At 40.1% G+C, this 19,619-nt stretch overlaps 1 protein-coding gene across 1 annotated transcript in view; it reads right to left on the bottom strand.

Annotated features, from left to right (window-relative positions):
- Positions 1 to 1,325: 1,325 nt before the first annotated feature.
- The window catches only part of TGFBR3 (transforming growth factor beta receptor 3), a 108,739-nt gene continuing 90,445 nt past the window's right edge, over positions 1,326 to 19,619 (bottom strand). Inside the window, exons 13-17 of the mRNA XM_071436307.1 lie at positions 18,124 to 18,423; positions 17,538 to 17,658; positions 13,514 to 13,549; positions 11,451 to 11,558; positions 1,326 to 5,284 (exon numbers count right to left, since the gene is read on the bottom strand). Of these exons, the coding sequence (XP_071292408.1) occupies positions 5,166 to 5,284; positions 11,451 to 11,558; positions 13,514 to 13,549; positions 17,538 to 17,658; positions 18,124 to 18,423 (684 nt within the window). The 3' untranslated portion in view covers positions 1,326 to 5,165. The remainder of the gene's footprint in view (positions 5,285 to 11,450; positions 11,559 to 13,513; positions 13,550 to 17,537; positions 17,659 to 18,123; positions 18,424 to 19,619) is intronic.

The following is a 19,619-nucleotide window of genomic DNA, read 5'->3' as shown; positions in this document are numbered from 1 at the left end:
AAATGCACGGAGGTTGGCAAGGCTAGGTTCAGGGCCTGAGATTTGGGAACACTCTACAAAAACACTTGCTGCAATCAGGCTTCCAGCCTCATAAATATCTGCTTTACAATTACAAAGTGACAGCTGTGAAAATCTATCAAAATATTGTCTCCTTTTCCTTTTATATTGTCTTGGAAGGAATGCTGTGATAAATTAAATTCTGTTTAAATTTGAAGAGCTCTGGACTGTGTTTTTCCCAAAACTGGCACCTGGTATTTTTTGACCATCCAAAACATTTGCTTCACTCACAATGCTTGAAGGAACAAATATGCACAACATTGATACCTACTCTGCAATATGGCAATACTCTTACCTCTTATTGGCTAAAAATACTCGTGCAAATATATCAGAATTCATTGGCTAATAAATGCCTTTTAAAATTAATTCCACATATGAGACACTGATCATGCTTTCACACCATGTTTCAATCAAAGTATAAATTTTACAGGAGAAAGGGAACAGCAGCTACAGCAACTTTCAGCTGAGTTCACCCTATGGAGCTCATTTCCACAGGAAAACAGAAGTGTCTTGATGCAGTAACTGAAATATGGTTGTTATGAAGCAATAAATCCATTGCACCTCTGTGAATTATGTCATAGGCAACACATAAGCTTAGAACTGCTACTAATTAATAGCCTTTTCTGTACTGAAGGAATCTTAGTTTGTAAAGTGATCATTTAACATTTTAGATTCCCTTACTAAGGAACTCCCTTTTGTGAGTCAATAACTACAATGTCTGAATAACCTAGAGAAAAACCACTAAGGCTGCTCCCCTCAAGTGCCCATCAAGAATATTCTGCACAAGAAATATAGGAAACAAATTAGAAAGCAGGACAGTAAACACCCAAACTCTTGTCCTGCTGATACACAGCAAAACTACCTGCTCCTGCACAGGAAGATCATTCAGTGATGAAAACAATCTTGCTCACATGTCTCCAGTGTAGCTGCAGTCACAGGTACAACCCAGCAGCACTCTGCTGCTGCAGAGCCCAGGGCTTCACTGTGCTCAAGCCAGGCTTTCTGCAGAATTCAACTGAGGCTGTGTCTTGACATGCAACAACTAAATGCCCACAGGATCAGAACTCTGGACTTGAACTTTGAGCAAAAACCAGCAGCATTTAACTAAACATCTACTGTTTTCTGCAAGAAGCCATGACACTGAGTACTCAAACAAAGCCAATGGATTAAAAGACCTCAGAAGTGGATACACAAAATCAAATCCTGCACACAATTCCCACTGAAATTTATGGGACACGAGGACAGACATAAATGAATCATGACATCAATTATTAATAAATTGATAAATGCTTTATTATGCACAAGAGACTAAGATGACATGACACTGTGGTTATCAAAACTGTACAACTATGCATTTACACAAGGCTCTGAAATACTGAATGCAATATGAAATACAAACGGGGTGTTTAGACTGGCCACAGGTTTTAGGAAGTAAATTTCTCCCATTCTTTGATTTGGCATTTGCATCTAAAAGAAATATACTTATTTATTCAAAGGTGAGAATATTGTGTTTGGAACTGTCAGGACACAGCAGCGAAGATCTGGTAATGCTGTGAACATCCCAATGAATGACAAACAACAACAGGGTACAACAGGCACCTCACATGAAGGGCTCCCAGCACAACCAACAGTACAGTCTTCTTGTGAAGCATGAGGTAGATATACATAACAGAAAGAACATACAGGAGAGGAATGGTTAGGAAAGAGCAGGGGAAAGGTTACAATCATCAGCATCTACAGACATTTTGCAAAATCCATTTTCATGTGGCAAATGCTACAAAAATAGCCTAACATAGAAAGATCTGATCTCTTGAATCACAAATGTAGAAATGTCCAAAACCAAATAAAGTAAAAGGTTAGAGTTAGTGATTAGACAACACATGACAGAACAAGCAGTCTACTTGGGAGTTTAAGTATCCTAATAGCTTTTACAGGCACAAGTTGTCCATTTTAAGCCCAATCCTCCCAATCTGACATAAGAAGTTCCTTCGCAGTTGCTTCCATCATGCTGAAATTAACACTGACTCTGTCCACCCAAACCCCTGCTGGGACAGCCAGCAGTGTCCCTGGCCTGCAGGCCCCACAGGGCTCGGCCATGTGAGTGCAGCGTGGTGAAACCCCTGGGGCAGGGGTGGGAATCAGCACCTCAGCGCTCACCGTTCAGGGGCTGCCACCCCACACACAGAGCCTGGCAGTGCTGACAAATGGCTGCTGTAAAACCAGAGCTGTGTCAGGCCCTGAGCTGAGGGCAGCTTAGCAGCTGCTGCAAAGTACTGCACACTTCTGTTATAAAGTTATTCACTGGGAATGCTTGGGTTTGGTTCTCTCTCTTTATTGAAACAGAAATTACTCTTCCATCTGCTAAGCAATTGTGCCATTTTGGTAAACTCCAACAGACAATTAACTCAGTTGTATTAAAACTGCTGAATTAAATAGCTGAGTATACCAAGTTCAGTTAATTTAAACTCTATTTCACACACAAGTCAACAAATCAAATCTTTGACCTTTATATATTTTTGGTTTATCCAATGGTATATATAAATCTGTAAATTATTCTAAAATTAGAATAAATTTTTGATAAAAAGATTGATAATGCAGCATGTTTCTCTCAAAAATATACAATTATCTATTTTACACAGAATTTTTCAACCTGTCCATCCCAACAACCAAATCTAATACTTCCTATGAGAAACTACTTAATAAAATATCTGAGGAAGGAAAGGGTTAAAACGGGGAAAGGAATTTACAAAATATGTAAATTTCACAGTAATTGAAATTAAACATTTCATATAGAGTAACTTACATTTATCTAAAACATTTAAATATATCTTTATACAGAAATTTAATGTAGTAAAATATAGCTATGATTGAAGTTAAAGACTCTAGTCTTCTTTGAAGACATCTTTAAAGACTTTACACATAGAATATGCTTTAACAATACATTCTGCTGAAGGTTAGGCAAAGCGCTTTCTTTTCAACCACACAGGCAGCACATTCATCCTCCCCACGGCTGGGAGCAGAGCCACCCTGCACACCCTTCTGCAGGGGTAACCACGCTTACATGGCACCTGTCCACGTCACCAGGCCTGCTCACTGGCCTGTAGCATCAAATATCTTTGCATGTGTAACTCTAAGGCCCCCTGCCTGCACAGACACTGAGACCAGCCCTGGTTCAGAGTCCAGCACGTGCTTCCAATAGTGAGGACAAGGTGTGCAGTTACCTGCTTGCAGAGGTGTTTGCAGGATTGGTAACAGATTTGATTTAAAGTCAGTAACACTCTGCCTGATCCTGGGCACTTAAATCTTTGCATATGTTGCACTTGGACCATTCTGGCATCAGCAAGGCACAAGTGTAGAATCAGCAAGAAATCTGCAGCTCAGACTTCAGAGCAGACTATCACTCGAGTGTAATGAAGTCCCTTCGTCTCTTGCAGAACACAGGTAACCTTCACTACAACTAATGAAAGTTATTCATCTCATTTTTAGAGGAAAACAATGCTCTCTCTTCCTCAAGGAAGGATCAGTAGAACACATTACAAAGTGGCAAGTAAGAGTCAAACAATTACATGTTAAAAGTGTCTTTTTCTGCTTTTCATTTTTCATCAATCTGAAGGTGAAGATAAGGCAATGACACTAAAAATAGTGACAATTAGTACCCTTCTTCCATTTCCATATTCTGCTACTACTTTGGGACTATCCAATCATAACATTCATACAACAGTTTGACACAAACAACTGCACAACTATTTTCAGAGAATAGCAAACAACAGGGACTATTGTACATTCCTTGTGCCCTCAAACTCATCTCTTATTTCAAAGAGAATTTAGGCTAGCTAAAATATTAGAACCAAATCAACTTCTTTAGCTCATCTATCTACCATTATAAACTGAAAAGACAGTTTTTAATTTATATATATATATATATATATATGGATTATATGTTTATGTATGGAAGGAATGCTGTGATAATTTCCAATTGGTAAAGTGGTTAGGCTGTGTATACCTAGATATAGATCTATTTGTATAAAGACATTGCCATTAAAGGTACACACCCATCTATGTTAGTGCATAAGACCATTCTTTGTCTTAATGTTTGTGTGTGCCTGTTTTTGGTATAGCAGATCAAAAAATCTCTAATAAAAGAGCTTTGGCCCATAAAACAAGAGAGGGAATGTTAGAGTGTGCTCTTTTCCAATTACTAAATCAATGACTATTATAACAAAAATACCTGGAACAAACCTGAAGCTGCAAACACAACAGGAAAGCAAATGAGATGCTCTAGCTGTAAGCTGAAAAAACAAAGATTATTCAAAAGAGGCTAAATGTAGCTGAATAATAAAATGTTATTTACCAAGGAGATCTGATATTGATGCTTTCTCGCTCAGAAAAAGAGAAATCCTTTGACCTAAGTTCACCTTTGTTCTTATTTTATGTAGTGACAGGACAAGGACAATGGCTTTAAACTGAAATAGGGCAGGTTTAGATTAGACATTAGGAAAAAACTCTTTACTGTGAAGATGGTGAGGAACTGAACAGGTTGCCCAGAGAAGTTGTGGATATCCCATCTCTAGAAGTATTCAAAGGCACAGTGGATGGGGCTTGAGCAACCTGGTCTAGCGGAAAGTGTCCCTGACCATGGCAGAGGGTTGGAACTAGATGATCTTTACAGTCCCTTCCAACCCAAACCATTCTGTGATTCTATGACTGAATTCCCTTAATTAATACCTTGTGTCAATGATAAGGTTCAGGGAAAGGAAAAAATCATATAGACAAAGCAGCATTTTTCCAAACTGGCATAGATTTCACATTGAGGGCCCACAGACCCCTAGAACAGGTTGCAGTACTGTAAAATTAGTAGCTTTGTCACATGTAGCACAACATGCTAACAAGATCCAACAGGCTGTTGTGTTCACTCATGCATTGTGTGCTCATTTACACACTCACACACACAGTGGCTTCCCCAAAAGAAAATCAGTCTTTTTTTCCCCCCCTGTAGAAAAATCCCTCCTCATTTTTTCCAGAAGCAACCAAACCGATCCTTTCAACGTTCAGAAGCTGCTGTCCGATGTCCCCACAGTCCTGTGCTGCTCCCTGGCTGTGTCCCCGGGTTAGGTGGCACTGCTGCTGGAGCAGGGGGTGCTCTGCGTGCTGCCAATGCTGTGTGCTGCACTGCTGTTCTCGGAGGCTGGTGGCGATGTAGGGACCTGCTGTCTTCCCGCTGTCTCCCCTGAGGGACAGGCAAGGGAAAAAGTGGGGTCAGGAGAAGGGAAACTGAAAATGTTCTCACAGAAAACAACAATCCATTTCTTCCCAGTCCTCCTCTTCTGGCAGTTTGTTTTCCTATGCAATTAACATATTGGGTAACAGACCTTAATTGGAGTATCTCTGAAAATGTTACCAGACTTTGGCACCTAAGCATTGCTGTGCACATGGGGAAAATAACAGTGCTGTTTCCTTGAGTCCTTGAGCATTTTACAAGCAGCTGATGGAAACTGCCAAGATCAACATTGTCTATCTTCTGTTGTCAGCTGTCACTCAAAATGGGTCCTATTACACAACTCAGACACTTTACAGCTTTGCTGTTTCCAGGAGAAAGGCCAGGAAATGTAGGTTTTAGTTTTAATGCCAGTTTATAGAGTGGCATATTTACTAAAAGTGTAGCTCAAAACAATCTTCTTCCATCAGCTGGATACCACATATCCTGAGACACAACCAGTTTTTTTCTTGTAGAAAAACAACAGGCTATCCTGAAAGCTTGACTTGATTTACTGCTAAAACAACATGCAGGAAGTTTGCCTATAGTTACCACAGTATGTGCAGCACTTAGAACCACTAGTGAGAGCATGTCTCAACAACCCCTTCACTATTTAGATTGCCAAGTCAAGCACGTGGGGTCTCCTCACACCGTTCTGCACCTGTGGCTGGGATTGAAAGAAAAATCCAGCTGTCAACTAAGCACGAAAGTAATAATTATGCCATGTAATGCCTCAAAGATCATAATATGGCCACATAGGAAACCATAACTGTGGCATTTTTAAAGTTACAGTGCTCAAGTCTGTAACCTTAGCAATATTACAAAATAGTCTCTTCAAAACAGATGGCAAGACTTAAGTTTATATAATGTGCACTGTTGCTGCCCCCTCCCTTGAGCTCATCTCCAGCAAGTGAACCTGTGATCTCAGTGCAGCAACAGTCACACTGCTGCTGCCTGAGCTGCAGACCTGCTGTGGTAGCCAGCACCAGCACAGCTGCTTTCCCAGAAAAGCAGCAAGACGGAAATGATTTGTGGAATCATGGGCAGAGCAATTAGGAAAAGTCAGAGGCTAGTACATCTCCTGCCTCATGAGCTTATGGTGACACAGCTCTCCTGCTCCACATTATCCTATCTTATCCAGAACCTGATGCCATGGGTCAAGGTCTGCACGCTCCTATTTTTCTTCCATGTAGATTTGGTAGAGATCCCACTTCCCGTGACTGCTTCAGTGACAGGCTGAAGGCTGGAGGCACAGCCTGCATCCAGAGGGTTACAGAGCAAGGACGAGCCAGCTTCCTCCCACAGGAGCTGCTCTGGCACATCCCCATGCCCTGTGTGCTGCTGCCCAGCTGCCAGAGCCCAGCTTCTCGGAACGACTGCAGAAGAAATGCGCCTTTAACGCTTTGTGTCTCAGGCCACAAAATATCCTGCAGGCTGCTCAATACTCAGAGGTGCTGCAAACAAACAAGGGAGGTCTGAGGATTTCTCACAGCAGAGGTTGCAAGTGCTCTGTGCAATGGAGCCCAGCAGATGTGCTGCTAGCTCAAGCCACAGCCACAGCCTAAGTGCACTTAAAGCCCCACAACACACAGCTCTTGCCTTACACCCCACTGGTTTAGGAATGGGGAGGAAAGAAGGGGCAGGACAGGACAGAAAAAACAACAAATTAAACTACTAAACCACACTGCTCAGGAGGCCAAAAAACCTTTTAAAAAGATGTGAAGATCTTGTTTTTAAATTCAGCATTCAGTCCAGCATTTTACTCTAGTGAGCAGATTTTGAGTCTGTTTTTCCCAGAGTAAGAAATAACTATTGTAGCTCATACACGAGCCGTGGATTTCTGCTCACAGGCAGCAGGTCAGAATCTACCCCCAGTCATCTGCAAAAAAAAACAAGTTTCAGCTTTAACTTGCTTTGGAAGTGGCTTTGCAACCCCCCAGAATAAACAGTAGCAAATCAAAGTATGTGTCATTGCGCTGCACAGGCTTTCATAAGCCTTGTTTGGATGTTTCTTCCCCTCCTGACTTGCTCCCTTCTCCTCCCGTTGTTTGTGTACATGTTTTCCTTCCTTTTGTACTACAGGATATATTTATAAAGGCAGCGATAAGCAAACTCCCTTTCATTAAAACTAAACAAGAGACAAACATCAGGAGGCAGCGAGGGGGGCTGCAGAGCCCCAGCCCCGCCGCAGAAGCCACTCGGGAGGGCGGCAGAGGAAGGGCGGCCGCGGGGCTCCCCCGGCCAGGGCCCCCGGCCCCCGCCTCCCCTGCAGCTCTGCTGTCACCGTTTTACAGACCACATGGTTACACACAGCTTTGGTCAGCCTCAGCACATCAATACAATCTGTATGCCTCTAAACATAATTTATTTATAAGCCAAACACATGCTGGTTTACATGTTCCAGTAAAGCAATAGCACAGTGCCACAGTCCCCAGCAAGCCCAATGGCTCGCTCTCTTCTCCTGGCTCCTCTGGAAAGTGTCCTAGGAGGCACCCTCCCTTCTGTTTGGGTTGGAAGGCCCCTTCCTTCCACTGTAATGGCCTCTGCAGCACCTCATTTCTGATGCACCACAATCACTTCTTGAATAATAACAAATTCTCTCTCAATGTTCTCAAGAAAAAAGAAAATCCAAATCACAGTGATGTTATGAACACACAGCCTAGCAACTACATCTGGACTGGCTGATTTTTCCTGTATTTTATTTCCTCAACACCTAGCTAAACCGTAGCAAAGCTTTTTTTAAAAGAGTATTCAAGAAAAGGATGTAAAGAAATGTAAACGATCACTGAAGAGGCATTCTCGATCTGTCCTTTTCATGTAAACAGTTTCATGTATCTCATGTTACTGAACCAAAACTGCTCAGAATGGACACATCTCATCTATTGACAGTAAACAAACTTTTACCCATCTGAACGCAACAACATGCACTTTATTATTCACTCTTAGGAAAGCTGCCAGTTGTACTCCCTGTCCAGGAAGTCTGAATGTTTGCTTTTCTATCTCCATTTGCCAAATATAATTGGTTGCTATGTCAGTTTACTTTAAATCAGATCTCATAAAAAAGGGAGAGAAATGGGGGAGGAGGGACACTTTTAACTTCTCAGATTTTGGAACACTTTATCCTCTTAATTTGCAGCACAGCCCGAAGAAGGGAAGCACACTTCCTCAGAGAAGGCAGGGACGGATGTTTTCTGTAACACATTTTACAAGGTTTAACGGTCCCATTAACTAATCAGGCTTGTGCCCCTCTCTCCTAAACATACTCAGTGAACCCTACTAAGACACATATTACATTGGTACATATTTATATGGTTAAATTATGAAGAGTTTCTGCATTCATGCACACTGCAAAACTTTTGCTTCTTTACAAGGCCTCTAGAGAAATGAGGTTAATTGTGGCCAATGTCTGGCATTTCCCTTAGTTCTTGGGTGCTCTCCAGGCAGCACCAACACCTTTCATGCCCTTTAACTGACTAGAAAAAGGATCAAAAGTACTGAGTCTTTTTGCAGACAAGTCAGCTAAAAGTCCTCCTCTGTTGTTCTGATATTAGCTTTCCCTCTCTCTTCTTTTACTACCTGTGTATCATAGGACATCTCTACTCCATGTCAAATTGCTTCAGAAAATCTAGAATTTTCTAAAGCACAGCTGTGATGCTTTGGCAGAAATTTTTCATTACTGAAATTAGCAAAAGCCCTACATGACAACACAACAATCTTTGCTCAATATCTGGAGATGAAATTCTACCTATTTTGGGCTCCTTTCTGCTATCACTTGCTTGAGGTTTTAATGCTAATGGCCTATCAAGACAAACAAAAGAGCTCATTCACGTAACACCTTCTTTGTTAGCAGCAGAGACACACTAATAAAATTGTATCAGCAAATCTTACTACTGGCAAAAATGTGGCCTTTTGCTGCATTGCACATAGCACTACAGCAACAAAAATAACTTATTTCACACATCCCAAGCTGCCATTCTCTACCAGCAGTAGCTTTTATCTGTGCTCTGAGTATCAGCAAAAGAGAGCTCTAGAATGAACTCATATTTTCCAACCTTTTGTCTAAACCATATATTGGAAACCCAGTACTGCTTACAACAAAAGACGCAATTTCAGAACACGATTCAGCAATGCATAAATTCTCTAATGGCAGAAGACAGCCACTCTGTAGATGAAATTTGGATTATCTTTTTCTCTTCCCCTCCTCAAGTTAATAAAAGCCTGCAGCGAGCTCTGAAATGTTTCCACTGCAGCTGGATTATCTTGTCTGCCACAGCAGTTGGCCTCTAAGAGGCTGCCAGAACCTTTGCTGCCTTTGCTGCAAGTTATGCTTTGTAGACACAAGACACTATGCACAGAAAAATTATGTGCACAGGAACATAGGTGCACTTTCACAATCCTTTGAAAATCTGAACCAGAAAACTTCCTAGATAATTTTTATCATTTCTGTGATTCTCTAATCTGGTGAGTTAGTGTCCCCTTTTTTTCTTATATTCATTTACTACTTTTTGTGTGACCTTTTTCTCCACTTATTTTCATCTCTCAAGCACAAAGCCAGAGCAGCTGCCCTCTCCACTACTAGTATGTGGTCACCATGACTGATGTCCTTCACTAATATAATTCTTTCAATGGGATTGGTCCACGTTCTACTGTTGCTGAAGGATTTATCATGTTGGCTTCCCAGTGTTCCTTGACTACTGACACACAACGTGTCTATAGATGGTTCTGTGTGTGAATACAGATTGAACTTCCACAAATGCAGAAGCAGGGGTATTAATTTAACAATTAGTTACATTTTTTTTGTTAATAAAGGTTACTCATATGGGAATTACTTAACTTCCCACTTACTCACTGAAATAGCACTTACTTTTCTTCCACAATGTTTCAGTACTTATATGAGACAGAATTATACAATTTATACATATTATCACAACCTTTAAATTTTCCGTGTTTGCTTCAGTTCCAAACAAGTTTCATACACAGCTGATGCACTGAGAAGTATTAAACTGCTTATACAAAAATTGTTGCACTGCCAAATGGAAAAAATGCCATAGTTTTTATTTCCAAATTAACATAAGCTTCTACGTCATAATATTTACAGAAGCCGTGACCCAACAGGGCTGGATTCTCACTCCTAAATAGCTTTCATGAGGTTTCAGATGACAGAAAAAAAAAACCCCTGAAGTGGGCTACAGGCAAATTTCAGTGCTCTAGAGCTGCACAGGCTTGGACTAATTGACCTCACATTTTTCCCACCTCCCAGATCTTGGTAGGGTCTCATGAGGTCTAAAGTAGAAGTAGCTGGGAGCCCAGAATACTCTAGGGATCCTGAGATACCCCATAACCCACAAGCAGCCAAGGTCACATGCTGGAAATCAAGGCTCTACCAATGTCCAGTCCTTGCCTGGGCCATGCAACAGAAAGCTCCCCAAATGCCCTCTTCTTTCAATACAGTATTCCATTTTTGCTAATTTAGTTTAGCATGGGAAAAAAGTCTGAGACACTGGAAAATTATCTGTGATTAGAGGCTGCACCAATTCAGACACATTCCTAAGTATTTGGTTGCACACAATTAAGATTACACGTGACTTCTAGCAATTGAAAATAGTAGTTGAAGAATGAAGGAATAAATAATTGTGGCAAAATTCCATGTAATCAAGGGCCAAGAAAAATTTTCAAGTCTAGTTATAGTCAGAATATGTCTGTTCAGATAAAGTATTCTCTTAACCATTTGGCACATGTCTTGTACACATCAGCCTAATGCAGTAACTGCAAAAAAAATATAATTCAAAAGTAGTATGGGAACCAAAAGGGATCCATTAACTGAACTATTAGATAAATTCAAAATACAGAGATGTTACTAATGATAACACACAAGCGAGGAATACTCAGTTTTACTCATGTCCCAGGTGAGTTTCCAAGACTTGTGTTTAAAATTATTTAAGCAAATTTTAAACCGTAACACGTAACATCTCCCTCTAGGGAAGGGTGGGTATCATTGGGCTGATACGCAGTAGAGGCTCATGGGAGGAGCTGCTGGAAACCTCCTGAGTAAGAAGAGAGAGCAAGGCAGTAAAACCGGCCAGGATGAGCAGTGGTGGCTCGCTGCCCTCCCTCCCTCTCCGTGCAGGGGCTGTGGTACCTGTGCGCGAGTAGATGAACCAGAGCGCTCCGGTCAGCAGCGCTCCGATCACGAACGCCGCGAAGGCGATGCCCACCACCGTCAGCGTGTCCAGCCCGTACAGCACCGCTGCTCAGGGAAACACAAACACAGGCACTGCTTAATTCAGAGGCAGAAATCCTACAGAAATTCACCCCAATTCTTGCATAGAAACGTTTTTTTAAATTTTGTAGTTAACTAAGCACTGCTTTGAGAAACCAACTGGCAGATTTGCATCAAGGAAATTAAAGTTCCACATCACAAAGCAAACTCCAGCTCAGCACACCCAAGTCTGGAAAATGTTGCAAAAATTAAGCATTTTTGGTTGGCTGTTAATAACTTGCTTTCAATTAAGTATTCATTTATCTTTAAAGAGCGCTTTAAAAAGGCTGAAATGTTTGGCAAAAATGTTTTTCATTTAAATGGCCTAACATCCAAACAAACTTTCCCCTACATCTCCTCAAGTTCAGTCTGAAATCTAGGTGGAGAACGGAACTGCTGTTAAGAGGAAAGAGATGCCAGCAAAAAGTCAGCAAAAACATAAATAGAAACAATTGTTTTTCACATTTGGCAACACTTTCAATAACTGAAATTAATTCCAGATCACAAAAATAGAAGCACACACACATAAATCACTTTATAGGGGAGAGGCCTTTTTGTAGGACCATTTCAAGGGTAACAGCATTTGGTTCCTGGAGGTATTGTCCTCCAGTGCTAATCGTCCAAACAGAAACATTTTTGGCCTCTGTGTTTTTCTTTTTGATAATTAGAAATACTACAAAATTTAATAATCATTCTGCAATCTTTTAGGGAAATTTCTTCTTAAAAACCTGATTTCTACTTTTAGTATTTTTAATATCTCCCAGTGCAGAAAATTGCTTAGTCCAAGGAATAACATTTTACTGACTATGCTGGCCAGGAAATGAGCTGACTGGATCTTAGTAGTATCCTTCAGTGGAATATTTTCAGTTCTCAGAACACAACCAACACCCTCACTTTACACATCCTGCATGCAGCAGATGCCCCTAAGGACATCCCTCATCCTCTTTTGACAAAAGGCTTCTCCAGCAGCTCCTGTTGGCAAGGGCCTTCAGGACCCATTTCTGGGTATTTGTGACCTAGTTTGCATAGACAACACCTGACAGATAGTGTCTTAGAAGGGTTTCCTTTCATTTTTTCCATGAGATTGTTTCTAGTTCCTTTGGCTACTTCTAGTCATTGAAATGCAAACACAAAAGACTAAACTCAACAGTTTTTTCCACCAGGCACCAGTCAGTGTCCTCTCCTCTTAGGAGGAAACATAGTGGAGAGAAGAAAGTTGCATGGAGAAGTGGCAGAAGCATAATTGCTCACTGCCTTTGCTATTTTGAACAAATTTAGTCTTGAAGACACAGGGACAGGAGCAAAAGAAAATCCTTCCTTGCACTTCCTCTTTAAATCTCCCTTTTCTCCATTCATTCTCACTTCTGGCTACACATCATCTGCACCTTCCTGTTTATTTTCTTCTAGTGCTGCTTCTCTCCTCTTCTGGGTCACTAATCAACCCTGATTCATTCACTACACCAAATTAACACTAAAACCAAAGAAATGAATCCATATCAAGGCAGTGATCTCATGTAAGCATGGCCTGTACGTGCTGGTGCTGGAGCACGTGGGGCTGTGGTGCAGGACAGGAGTGAGGCTCAAACAGGACACAGGTAGGACACAGAAGCTCTGAGGGATGGCACTGCTGCTCTAACTCTGCTGTTGGCAAGCTGTAGCCTCAGCAGAGAGGGGAGATAACACACACACCAGCACAGGAACTTTCTAGGGCTGAAATTCTCAGTGGTGTTTCCCCAAACCTGATTTTCACATACACAAAGGTCACAGTCCTCCCCTGAACACTGATGGGAACCTCTCAATCAACAATACAGCCAGAATTCTGTTCTGTCTCTGAATTAAACATGCACACACTCAGAAAGCTTGAAGAGAATTTTCTTAATTTATCTCATGCTTTGTAGACAAACATTTAAAGATGAAAAGAGGTTGTTTTAAGAGTTACTTACGTGGCTGTCTCACGTTTGGCTTTGGAAGGGACAGATCTAATTTAAAACAAAGAAAATGCACAAAACATTAATCAGATAGAGTTCCACATTGAGCCTACAAACTATGCAGGTTCGAATCTGACAGAAAGACATGAACTGTAATTTTTACAAACCATGAATTTCAAGAAAAGCAGACCAAATTCAGTAATCTCACTCATCTCAGAAAAATTCTTTTCATATATTAATTATTCCTCAAGGGACTCTATCTACAGTATAGTTCATGCACTGTATATTTTGCTGGCAAATACACTGCAACCTTTCCCAAATCAGATGTCATCAGGCATGACCCACAGTAACTCTGGTTACCCCTCTGTGGAACTCTTAAAGTTCACAGATTGTGAAGGAACAAAGATTTTGTTAAGGTGATTACATTCATCTGACCACTCACTAATCATGACATACCAGCACACTGAATCTCACACACACACACAAAAGCACACACTCATTAAACATCAGTGAGTTTTATAGCACAATATATACTGCTTTGTCCAAATTGCATGAATATGTGTTGATTTACCCATTTTCCTGAGTCCTACATAGTATTCAGTCTTGCAAGTTCTAAGTTGTGTGGGTTTGGGTTTTTTTTGTCATTGTTGTTGTTTGTTTTTCCTTTTTGTTGTTTTTTTTGGAGGGGGAAGTTAAAAAATTTATATATAAGAAATAAAAGTTCATAGGTATTGTTCAAAGATCAAAGATATTATTTTAGGCAAGAATATAAAATATCATCATCCTAGTGATAAAGATATTACCCCATAACAGAAAGAGACAAGTAAAAATTAAGAAATTCCCCTCCTTTTTCTTAACTGGCCTCTCTTATCTTTCTCCAAGAATGCCACTTCAAGCAGAAGAGCTAGAGATTCTGGCTTCAGACCCAGAGACCTGTTTGGTTAGCTGCAGCTTGATTCTGGATTGCCCAGCAACTCAGGGATTTCATTTATATTCTGGTATATCTGAGTGTGATCAGTGCAACAGATATAGAAGGATTTGATAAGACTGTATTTCAATACTTGGTTTTGTATCTTTAGCAACTGGAAAAAATAGTTTAATTCATTTCAATGCAAACATAACAGCCCAAGAATACTGAAAATAAATATATTCATTTATTTAAAGTGTTCTTAAATAAGACTATGCTTCTAACTTGTAAAGCCCAGATGGCAGCACCAAACTTCCAGCAATATCCTTTAGATCATTAGGCCCTGAGAGACATGTGCCTACAAAACCCAAAAAGCATTTTATTCTTAAACTGTGTTATTGTGTTTTGTTCCAACACATGAGTATCTCTTGCAGATCCCTTTTGGCAGATGGTCCAAAACAGGTGGAACAGTAGTAGCAAACAGGTGAGGACATAGAGGGTGTGTGGGGTAGCATATGCACAAATAATCTGGAAAGTTATCAAGTGCACATAACAGCAAAAATATAACAATGTAAGATCTGCAAGGAGGGCTGGACTGAAACCAAGGAGACCTGTAAAGTACAAACATGGGTAAGGGCACTGTCAGATTGTCCAAACACTCCACTGGCATACCCCAAGTGCCAAGAAAATGCCTTCTGAGCTGAGGGGAAATTGAATTTTCCATGCTATTTCTATCACTGGCCTCTCCACAGACAATATGAAATCAGCTAATGATAAGCTGTGTAACTCATTATCAGTTCTCTTCAGACATCCAGTTCTTAAATACATTTTATTGTGATTTTCTCAGAGCAACTCGGAAACAGTGAGAATCACCGAGGTCTACTAAAACCATCTAATTTAAAAACAAGTGCTGCCAGCCTTTAGAATTATCAACATTTTCTATACCTTTGTGGGATAGAGGCACTTATTAATTACCCTTTTGACCTTCTTTCGATGACCTGTCTGTTTTTGCTGTGGAAATAATAATCTAAAGTTTCCACACAGCAAAAATCTGAACAACATTGGTAGATTATTTCAACAGAACATGTATTTCCTAGCAAATAAATGGCCATCCATGTGCCTTTCATGGGAGTGGGAGAGAGCATGGGGAAATGCAGGAATGCAAAGGGAATGTATGTGGCATGGAGTTAGGTTTTAATCACCTCCATTGGGATCTACTGCAAATTCTCATTCAGATACAGCATTGTGATTTCTAATACAGGCAATGGCATGTAATTTTTGTCTGAAGAAAAAACCTTTGCAATGACCAGTTTGTTCTGACTTTTGAAATGTCAAGCCCATGACTTTCACATGTGGCTCGATAAGGAGAACCAGGGGCAGTACCTCACACAGAGTGGTTTGCAATAGTAAAAGCTGGCTCTGTTCACATCAAAGAAAATTTACCTCTGAGAGGTAAATTCTCCTGTTTAATAATGTGATATAATTTCTTCTCCAAATCTTAGGTTCACGTATTGGCCAACAATGGCATTTGGCTTTAAGAACGGGGTTTTGACTCACTGCAGAACTGCACACCAACAAAGCTACATTGTTCATGTGCCACTTTGTATTTTGTCTGAAAGCTGGGATATGCTGGGGAGATTTCCACCAAGAGTCCTACAATTATACCAAATCACCCACAATGCAACAAAATACTCTATCACACTGTTGTCTTGTCAGTAATCTTTATAAATTTAGCTTGTCTTTGCACACTGAGACCTTGTGCCTCTGACAAAGACAACATTCTGAGAGGAGCCCGAGATGGGAGCTGTGCACAATGCTCCACACATCATAAGGACAAGAGAGCTGAAGTACGAGTCTGTTTAGTGAAAGACGAATTTCACTTGCAGGATTTACTCATTCCCAATAGAAAATCTACTGAAATAATATGAGAGCTGAGCAAAATGGAAGTCCAGAATCAGGCCCAAAGCACAGTTTTAATGGGAACAGCAACAGATCAAATACTTTACTTTAACTCATAGTGGATTTGGTGTGTATTAACAATTTTGTTAAAAACCCTCCGAACTAAATATGAGCTGACTTGCAGAGTTAGACAGAAACAGTTGTTGTCCATGTCCCCTAGCAATGCTGTATTTCAACTTTAAATAGTTCAAAGACTAACAGCATGCACTGTAAAACAGAGATTAAATGACTCCTGATCACCACCCTTTTGATGCTCCCTGAAAAGCATTCCAGAGGTCAAACAGCCTTTGGACACTATTGGAAGATTTTGATGTGTATGGGAAGCCACTGAAGCTTCTTATGAAACATCAATGCAAATACAAAAAGGAAAGATAAATGAATATATTTTCTTCCAGGACTGCATCAAAACATGACTGATGCTCTTGTCAGAGTGATCTACTAAGAAAAACTTTTTAATTAAATGAAACTGAGAACAGTTCTTACTTCTCATCACTCACAGGGCATATTCTTAAACTAGAATAAGGTCCCATCATGCTGTTTGACATTACCTCATAATGCACTTCAGCCTCTCCAACTCCTTCAACCAGTTACTAACCACACTCTTCTTTTTTCCCAAGAAAGATTACATAATCAAACAAGTCCCACCAAAGTGGAGCCCCTTTGTGCATACTATCCTTTGCTCTTCATAGTTTAAGAATGTAGTGAGTCTCCAGGGGCCACCTCTTTGCCTTATAAACTTACCAGGCTTTAAGATCCTCAATACTTTGTGATTCTATTATTATTATTCATAAATTTATATTTACAAGCACAATAAATAAAGGACACAGCAGGGAGCACAAGACTGCCTTTGATCTCTGGGCAGCAAGAAATTGCTCCAAATGCTACTGCTACATTCACACTTCCAAAACCCATGTTATTCTGTACTACTTTGAGTATTCCCCTCTCAATGTTCAGCAAACCCACATGTCCAGAGAACAGTAATGTGATTAAAAAATGGCTGTGACTTGGCCTGATGCCTGCTGCCAGGAATATGTCCTAACAAGTAACATCTTACAGACACAGCACCAGCACAAGATTATACAATGTCACATGCTCCCTCATTTCAAGTGACTGTATGTTACATAATATTCTATATATATAGCATAATTAAACAGGTCAAGCTCATTTTTATACCTTCTTGTTTTCCTTCATGTGTTATTACAACAAGGGGCTTGGTGAAAGTTTTCTTGTTGTGCATCATGGCCAGGATCATATCCACATTGAGAGAAGTGCAAGCTTCGTCAGGAGGAATGCACTGGAGTGCAAAGAACAGAGGTCAGAGTCACCCATCTGCCAGTGGCACAGCTGCCTCATAACCAGTTTACCCTACACAATTTACCAAAAACTGAGAACTTCCAAACAACCTTATCTTTTGTAGCAATCAGATTACAGTATTATCTAATATGGTGCATGTCTTTGGAAATTAAAGCTAACATTGTTTGTGCTTTGGATATGCATTGAAAAGATAAACTTGAACCACTTGTGCAATAAAAAACAATTTCTATTTGTAGCCACCTAAAGAAATTTAAACAGCAACTGCAAATTATGTAGTCAAAATGCACAGTATAATAACTCTTATCTACTAAAACTCTGAGCCTAGAGATATCATGTTCATTAGACAATTCCATAGAAAACTATTTATTACCTTCAGTATTCAGATGAAAAAATACACTGTTTTTATCTAAATCAGAAGTTTTGATAAATTTAATTAATTACTGACCTTTGGCAGTCCTTGAGTATCTTTGCCTTTATTTGTACACAAAGTCAGCTCGCAGTGAAGAAAGAGCAGTGAGATGTTGAACATTGGTTTAAACACAAAGCTAAATCTTTTTCTGTCCTTCTGTGCATGTGGTATTGGAAAGTTCTTTTTCTCAATACTGTAGAATTTAACAGATTCATCTTTAGGACAAATGTTTTCTATAATGGTATAGTCAGACATTCTATCTGGATTTGAAAACGGGGAAACAAAGCACGTTTGAATAGCAAAGCCCAGCAATCTGTCAGCTTTAGTCACAGACACCTGTATTAAAGAAAGAGACAGCAAGATCTCAGAAATGACATTTTTAGTTCACATTTCATTAATATTTTCAACAATTTTTTAAGCAGTTTTCCAGTGCCATTTCCAATCTGCAGTATTTTGAAGGCTAAATGTTAAGGGTAAGCTGTCAAACTGAGAGACAGAAAATCTGTGGTTTCAAAACCAGCAGCTGTTTAATAGCATAACCATGCATAAATACAGCAATCCCTTATCTTTCTGAAAGCAGATGAACCCCCCCCCAGATAAGGCACACAGTGATGTCTGTGTCTGCCACCTGAGATGGCAGTGCCTCCCTTAGGCACACAGGCTACAACAGAGCTCTATGGAAATCAATCACTAATTCCATGGTTTTGTATCTGTTCAAAATTATAATGAAAACAGGGGAAAAAAAAGGCAACAGACACAACAGAGAATCCACCCCCAGCCAAGAGAGGAATGCAAAGGCAGAGAGGAGGTCATGGTCTGATGTGTGGGTGGCATTCCTGGGCTGGAGGGGGTGACGGAGCCTCCTAAAAAGCCGTCATTTCTTGTGAAAGGATCCTTTTAGCTTATTGTAAGTTTGAAATTCATATTCTTTTATGAAAAATAATTAAGACTGAATGCCTCCAGTGCCCTGATGTTGCTCAGCTGGATTGGAATGCAGACAATAAATGCTACAGAATAATTCAAAGGAAAAAATAAATGGAATTTGTAACAAATGAGGCACGTTGCTCTTAATAAACAACAGAAGCATTTATCCAACCATTAACACTGCCCAATGAAACAGTTCCACAAGAAATCTTCTTAGAAGAAATGTGCCTTATATGCATATTTAATCCATATGTGCTGCATGTATCTTTAAGGAAGAGGCTGCCAAATTGTGTGGTCTATGCAGTAATTTCTGGATTCTAGGAGTTTTGCTGTGAATAAAAGCATTTCTCCTTTTCTCTCTCCCTTATGTGAGCAGCAATCAAATTAGAGATGAAGGGATGTGCTGAAGCATCTAAGCAGAAAGACTATCTTCTAAAAAGAGCAGAAATAAAGATGGATGAACAAAAGTCAGCCACAGATACTGACAGGAAACAAGATGATGGTGTAAACTAATTAAAAAAGAGATTATGGAAAGTAGGACAGGCATATTACAGTTAATGAAATAAAAAGATGAATGATATCTCAAGGAAAGAAAAGAAACACAGGAG

The sequence above is a fragment of the Agelaius tricolor genome, unplaced genomic scaffold (assembly GCF_023055355.1).
Source record: "Agelaius tricolor isolate 1412-34295 unplaced genomic scaffold, bAgeTri1.0.p SCAF_11, whole genome shotgun sequence".
NCBI classification, from domain to species: Eukaryota; Metazoa; Chordata; class Aves; order Passeriformes; family Icteridae; genus Agelaius; species Agelaius tricolor.
Note: the sequence above shows the minus strand (reverse complement) of the source record. Positions and strands in the feature narration are given on the sequence as shown.